The sequence below is a fragment of the Gallus gallus genome, chromosome 2, assembly GCF_016699485.2.
Source record: "Gallus gallus isolate bGalGal1 chromosome 2, bGalGal1.mat.broiler.GRCg7b, whole genome shotgun sequence".
NCBI classification, from domain to species: domain Eukaryota; kingdom Metazoa; phylum Chordata; class Aves; order Galliformes; family Phasianidae; genus Gallus; species Gallus gallus.
The window spans coordinates 149,281,654-149,289,672 of NC_052533.1; the positions used below are offsets into that span (position 1 = coordinate 149,281,654).

General features: G+C 62.6%; 1 protein-coding gene across 1 annotated transcript in view; it reads right to left on the reverse strand.

The window, feature by feature from the left end:
* LOC107050955 (plectin-like) overlaps window positions 1–8,019 on the reverse strand; it is a 43,651-nt gene that overhangs the window by 33,034 nt on the left and 2,598 nt on the right. The window contains 3 exon segments of the mRNA XM_040696023.2: window positions 4,178–4,335; window positions 6,151–6,334; window positions 7,342–7,505. Of these exon segments, the coding sequence (XP_040551957.2) occupies window positions 4,178–4,335; window positions 6,151–6,334; window positions 7,342–7,505 (506 nt within the window).

An 8,019-nucleotide genomic window follows, 5' to 3' on the forward strand; every position in this document is an offset into this window, starting at 1 on the left:
TCCTATGGGGTGTGCAGCACTGCAGTGCAATGCAATCCTATGGCGCATGCAGCACTGAGCTGCATTGCACTCCTATGGGGCATGCAGCACTGCACTGCACTCCTATGGGGTGTGCAGCACTGCAGTGCCGTGCAATCTTATGGGACATGCAGCACTGTGTTGCAATGCACCCCCATGGGGTGTGCAGCACTGCAATGCACTGCAACCCCACGGGACATGCAGCACTGCACTCCTATGGGGTGTGCAGCACTGCAGTGCAATGCAATCCTATGGTGCATGCAGCACTGAGCTGCATTGCACTCCTATGGGGCATGCAGCACTGCACTGCACTCCTATGGGGTGTGCAGCACTGCAATGCAATGCAATTCTTTGGGACATGCAGCACTGCACTGCACTCCTATGGGGCGTGCAGCACTGCAATGCAATGCAACCCTATGGGACATGCAGCACTGCACTCCTATGGGGTGTGCAGCACTGCAATGCAATGCAATCCTATGGCGCATGCAGCACTGAGCTGCATTGCACTCCTATGGGGCATGCAGCACTGCACTGCACTCCTATGGGGTGTGCAGCACTGCAGTGCCATGCAATCTTATGGGACACGCAGCACTGTGTTGCAATGCACCCCCATGGGGTGTGCAGCACTGCGATGCACTGCAACCCCACGGGACATGCAGCACTGCACTCCTATGGGGTGTGCAGCACTGCAATGCAATGCAATCCTATGGCGCATGCAGCACTGAGCTGCATTGCACTCCTATGGGGCATGCAGCACTGCACTGCACTCCTATGGGGTGTGCAGCACTGTGCTGCACTGCAATCCTTTGGGACATGCAGCACTGCACTGCACTCCTATGGGGCGTGCAGCACTGCAATGCAATGCAACCCTATGGGACATGCAGCACTGCACTCCTATGGGGTGTGCAGCACTGCAATGCAATGCAATCCTATGGCGCATGCAGCACTGAGCTGCATTGCACTCCTATGGGGCATGCAGCACTGCACTGCACTCCTATGGGGTGTGCAGCACTGCAGTGCCGTGCAATCTTATGGGACATGCAGCACTGTGTTGCAATGCACCCCCATGGGGTGTGCAGCACTGCGATGCACTGCAACCCCACGGGACATGCAGCACTGCACTCCTATGGGGTGTGCAGCACTGCAGTGCAATGCAATCCTATGGTGCATGCAGCACTGAGCTGCATTGCACTCCTATGGGGCATGCAGCACTGCACTGCACTCCTATGGGGTGTGCAGCACTGCAATGCAATGCAATTCTTTGGGACATGCAGCACTGCACTGCACTCCTATGGGGCGTGCAGCACTGCAATGCAATGCAACCCTATGGGACATGCAGCACTGCACTCCTATGGGGTGTGCAGCACTGCAGTGCAATGCACTCTTATGGGGTGTGCAGCACTGTGCTGCACTGCAATCCTTTGGGACATGCAGCACTGCACTGCACTCCTATGGGGCATGCAGCACTGCGATGCACTGCAACCCTATGGGACATGCAGCACTGCACTCCTATGGGGTGTAGAGCACTGCAATGCAATGCACTCTTATGGGGTGTGCAGCACTGCAATGCAATGCACTCCTATGGGGCATGCAGCACTGCAATGCACCCCCATGGGGCGTGCAGCACTGCGATGCACTGCAACCCTATGGGACATGCAGCACTGCACTCCTATGGGGTGTGCAGCACTGCAATGCAATGCAATCCTATGGCGCATGCAGCACTGAGCTGCATTGCACTCCTATGGGGCATGCAGCACTGCACCGCACTCCTATGGGGTGTGCAGCACTGCAATGCACAGTACTCCTATGGGGTGTGCAGCACTGTGCTGCACTGCAATCCTTTGGGACATGCAGCACTGCACTGCACTCCTATGGGGCATGCAGCACTGCGATGCACTGCAACCCCACGGGACATGCAGCACTGCACTGCACTCCTATGGGGCGTGCAGCACTGCAATGCAATGCAACCCTATGGGACATGCAGCACTGCACTCCTATGGGGTGTGCAGCACTGCAATGCAATGCACTCTTATGGGGTGTGCAGCACTGCGCTGCACTGCACTCCTATGGGGCATGCAGCACTGCAATACACCCCCATGGGGCGTGCAGCACTGCGATGCACTGCAACCCTATGGGACATGCAGCACAGTACTCCTATGGGGTGTGCAGCACTGCAATGCAATGCACTCTTATGGGGTGTGCAGCACTGCAATGCAATGCACTCCTATGGGGCGTGCAGCACTGCGATGCACTGCAACCCCATGGGACATGCAGCACTGCACTCCTATGGGCTGTGCAGCACTGCAATGCACTGCAATCCTATGGGGCATGCAGCACTGCAAGGCACCCCCATGGGACGTGCAGCACTGTGCTGCCCTGCACACCTATGGGGTATGCAGCACTGCACTGCACTGCAATCCTATGGGGCGCGCAACACTAAAATGCAATGCACCCGTATGGGGCGTGCAGCTCTGCAATGCAATGCAATCCTATGGGGCATGCAGCACTACACGGTGTGTCATTGCAGCAGTGCACAGCAGGACATGCAGCACTGCACTGCACTGCACTCCTATGGGACATGCAGCGCTGCACTGTGTGCCATTGCAGCACTGCAACTGGGACACGCAGCACTGCACTGCACGGTGCTGACCCCGGGCCGTGCAACACTGTGCTGCACAGCAGTGCAGCTGGGCCACGCATCCCTGCACACTGCAGCGATGACCCCAGGACATGCAGCGCAGCACTGCAACTGGGACATGCAGTCCTGCACACCGTGGTGATGACCCCAGGACATGCAGCACAACCCTGCACAGCACTGCACAGCACAGCACAGCACTGCAACCGGGACACGCAACCCTGCACTGTGTGTCATTGCAGCAGTGCACAGCAGGGCATGCAGCACTGCACTGCACAGCACTGCAACTGGGACACGCAGCCCTGCACTGTGCATCATTGCAGCAGTGCACAGCAAGACATGCAGCACTGCACTGCACTGCACTGCACTCATGTGAGACATGCAGCACTGCACTGTACGTCATTGCATCAGTGCACAGCAGGATATGCAGCACCGCACCACACCGCGCTGCACAGCATTGCAGCTGGGCCATGCATCCCTGCACACCACGGCAATGACCCCAGGACATGCAGCACAGCCCGGCACAGCACTGCAACTGGGACACGCAGCACAGCCCGGCACAGCAGTGCAGCCGGGACACGCAGCCCTGCACACTGCAGCGATGACCCCAGGACATGCAGCACAGCACTGCACTGCACTGCAACCGGGACACACAGCACTGCACTGCACGGTGCTGACCCCAGGACATGCAGCACAGCACAGCACAGCACAGCACTGCAACCGGGACACGCAGCACTGCACTGCACGGTGCTGACCCCAGGACATGCAGCACAGCACAGCACAGCACAGCACTGCAACCGGGACACACATCCCTGCACACTGCAGCGATGACCCCAGGACATGCAGCACAGCACAGCACAGCACAGCAACTGGGACGCACAGCCCTCCACTGTGCATCATTGCAGCAGTGCACAGCAAGACATGCAGCACTGCACTGCACTGCACTCATGTGAGACAGGCAGCACTGCACTGTACGTCATTGCATCAGTGCACAGCAGGACATGCAGCACTGCACTGCAATGCACTCCTATGGGACATGCAGCGCTGCACTGTGTGCCATTGCAGCACTGCAACTGGGACACGCAGCACAGCCCGGCACAGCAGTGCAGCCGGGACACGCAGCCCTGCACACTGCAGTGATGACCCCAGGACATGCAGCACAGCACTGCAACCGGGACACGCAGCCCTGCACACTGCAGCGATGACCCCAGGACATGCAGCACAGCACAGCACAGCACTGCAACCGGGACACGCAGCCCTGCACACTGCAGCGATGACCCCAGGACATGCAGCACAGCGCAGCACAGCACAGCACAGCACTGCAACCGGGACACGCAGCACTGCACTGCACGGTGCTGACCCCAGGACATGCAGCACAGCACAGCACAGCACAGCACAGCACTGCACTGCAACCGGGACACGCAGCCCTGAACTGCACGGTGCTGACCCCGGGCCGTGCAGCACCGCGCCACACAGCAGTGCATCGGTGCCTGCAGGGGCTGCATGCAGCGCAGCATTGCTCACCTGCTGCTCGGCGATGCGCTGTGCGCATTCGGTGCTGGGCTCGTTGTCGAGGGGCAGGCGCAGTTTATGCACGGTGCGGCTCTCGCAGCTCTCCAGCTGCAGCCGGATGTCCTTCAGCTGCGAGATGTAACTGCGCCGCAGCGTCTCCTCCTGCTCTCCTGTGGGGATACGGCAGCGTTGCAGCACCGCAGCGGTGCACTGAGAGGGTGCAGCGGTGCAGCGGGTGGGAGCTGCGGATTGGGGTGCGGCACTGCCAAGCGGGTGGGTGCAGCACTGCAGCACTGCATAGGGGGGTACTGTAGGGTGGATTGCAGCACTGCGTCGGGTGGACGCAGCGGGTTGGGGTGCAGCACTGCAGCACTGCATAGGGGGTGCTGTGGGGTGGGTAGCAACACTGCAGCACTGCGCTGGGTGGATGCAGCAGGTTGGGGGCGCAGCACCGCAGCACTGCATAGGGAGGTGCTGTGGGGTGGGTTGCAGCACTGCGTCGAGTGGCTGCAGCGGGTTGGGGTGCAGCACCGCAGCACTGCATAGGGGGTGCTGTGGGGTGGGTAGCAACACTGTAGCACTGCGCTGGGTGGATGCAGTGGGTTGGGGGCGCAGCACCGCAGCACTGCATAGGGAGGTGCTGTGGGGTGGGTTGCAGCACTGCGTCGAGTGGCTGCAGCGGGTTGGGGTGCAGCACCGCAGCACTGCATAGGGGGTGCTGTGGGGTGGGTAGCAACACTGTAGCACTGCGCTGGGTGGATGCAGTGGGTTGGGGGTGCAGCACTGCAGCACTGCACTGGGGGTACTGTAGGGTGGGTTGCAGCACTGCACTGAGTGGCTGCAGCTGGTTGGGGGTGCAGCACCGCAGCACTGCATAGGGGGTGCTGTGGGGTGGATTGCAGCACTGCAGCACTGCACAGGGAGGTACTGTAGGGTGGATTGCAGCACTGCGTTGGGTGGATGCAGCAGGTTGGGGGTGCAGCACCGCAGCACTGCATGGGGAGGTGCTGTGGGGTGGGTTGCAGCACTGCATTGGGTGGATGCAGCGGGTTGGGGGTGCAGCACCGCAGTACTGCATAGGGGGTACTGTGGGGTGGGTTGCAGCACTGCAGCACTGCATGGGGAGGTGCTGTGGGGCGGGTTGCAGCACTGTGTTGGGCGGATGCAGCGGGTTGGGGGTGCAACGCTGCAGCGCTCCATGGGGAGGCACTGTGGGGTGGGATACAGCACTGCATTTACTGGATGCAGCAGTTTGGGGTTGCAGCGCTGCAGCACTCCATGGGAAGGCGCTGTGGGGTGGGTTGCAGCACTGCACTGAGTGGCTGCAGCGGGTTGGGGGTGCAGCACCGCAGCACTGCATGGGGGGGTACTGTAGGGTGTGTTGCAGCACTGCAGCACTGCACTGGGTGGATTATAGGGGGTGAGGGTACAGCACCACATGGGGGTGCAGTGGGGGTGTGTTGCAGCACTGCAGCACTGCGCTGGGTGGATGCAGCAGGTTGGGGGTGCAGCACTATCAGGTTGGGGGTGCAGCGCTGCAGCACTGCATGGGGAGGCGCTGTGGGGTGGGTTGCAGCACTGCATTGGGTGGCTGCAGCGGGTTGGGGGTGCAGTGCCGCAATACTGCATGGGGAGGTGCTGTGGGGGTGGGTAGCAGCACTGCAGCACTGCACTGGGTGGATGCAGCAGGTTGGGGGTGCAGCACTGCATAGGGGGTGCTGTAGGATGTGTTGCAGCACTGCAGCACTGCGCTGGGTGGATGCAGCAGGTTGGGGGTGCAGCACTATCAGGTTGGGGGTGCAACCCCGCAGCACTGCATAGGGGGTGCTGTGGGGTGGGTTGCAGCACTGCAGCACTGCACAGGGGGGTGCTGTGGGGTGGGTAGCAGCACTGCAGCACTGCGCTGAGTGGCTGCAGCGGGTTGGGGGTGCAGCATGGCAGCACTGCAGCCCGGGGCGGCTGCATGGGGCTGGGGTTCCGCTCACCTTTCTCCTGCGCGCGCAGCAGCAGCTCGTAGTTCTGCGTGCAGGCGCTGTAGTCGCGCTGCAGCTGCATGCGGTCGTCGGGCTGGAAGCAGCGCGCGTCGGCGCTGTGCTGCAGGAACTGCTGGTAATGCGTCTCCAGGCTGCGCAGCGCCCGCTGGCACTCCTCGGCCGCCATCGTGCGCAGCTGCGGGGGGGGGGGCACTGAGCTCAGAACATGCAACGCTGCGGCGCTGCGGGGCTGCACGGCTGCAGGGCGGGCCCCCGCGGTGCAGCGCAGCGCAATGAAGTGCAACGTGTGGCTGCTCGCTGCGCTGCAGTGCTGCGCGTGGCACTGCAGTGCACTGCACGGTGCTGCATTGCTGTGCGTGGCACTGCACTGCGCTGCATTGCTGCGCGTGGCGCTGCGCTGCACAGTGCTGTGCTGTTGCATGAGGCACTGCCATGCACTGCGCCGATGCACATCGCCCCACAGAGCCCCACACTGCCCCATACAGCCCCACACAGCCCCATAGAGCCCCACAAAGCCCCATACAACCCCATACATCTCCACACCGCCCCACACCACTCCATACTGACCCATACAGCCCCACAGAGCCCCACACCGCCCCATACAGCCCCATGCAGCCCCATACAGCCCCAGACCACCCCACACAGCCCCATGCAGCCCCATACAGCCCCACACTGCCCCATAGAGCCCCACAGAGCCCCACACAGCCCCATGCAGCCCCGTACAACTCTATACAGCTCCATATAGCCCCACAGAGCCCCACACCACCCCACACCACTCCATACAGACCCATACAGCTCCACACCGTCCCACACCACCCCATACAGACCCATACAGCCCCACAGAGCCCCACATCGTCCCATACAGCACCACGCAGCCCCATGCAGCCCCGTACAACTCTATACAGCTCCATACAGCCCCACAGAGCCCCACACCACCCCATACAGACCCATACAGCTCCACACGGTCCCACACCACCCCATACAGCTCCATACAGCCCCACAGAGCCCCACACCGTCCCATAGAGCCCCACAGAGCCCCACACCGCCCCATACAACCCCCTACAGCTCCACACCGCCCCACACCACCCCACACAGCCCCACACAGCCCCACGCAGCCCCACGCAGCCCCATAGAGCCCCACAGAGCCCCACACCACCCCCCGTCGCGCCCCATAGCGCTGACCGTGAGCTGCGTCCAGCTCTGGATGTGTCGGATGTCGCGCAGCAGCAGCTGCCAGGAATGCAACGCCTGCATGTCCCCGTGCAGCTGCTGCCACAGCTCCTGCAGCCGCGCATGCGTCCGCTCCAACCTGCAGTGCACGGCGGGGGGGGGGGGTTGAAGGGGAGCTGATGGGGTTTCGGGGGGGGGGGGGGGGGCTGAAGCTTGGGGGGGATGGGGGTGGGGGATGGGGGGGTGGGGGGAGGATGGGGGGGTTGGGGGGGTGGGAACTGGGGGGGTTTGTAGGGGTGGGGGGGAACGGAAGCTGGGGGGGTGGGGAGGATGGGGGGATATGGGGGGGTTGGGGGGGATGGGAACTGTGGGAGTGGGGAGGATGCGGGGAGGGTGGGGGGAATACGGGGGGGTTGGGGGGTGGGACCTGGGGGGGTTGGTAGGGGTGGGGGGAGGATGGGGGAGTAGGGGTGGGATGGGAACTGGGGGGGTTTGTAGGGGTGGGGGGGAAGGGAGGATGGGGGGGGGAGGATGGGGGGATAGGGGGGGTGGGGGGTGGGAACTGGGGGGGTTTGTAGACCCCCAGTTGGGGGGGGTGGGGAGGATGGGGGGGATATGGGGGGTTGGAGGGGTAGGGGGGGTGGGGGAGGATGGAGGGCAGGATGGGGGGGATAAGGGGGGGCTGAGGGG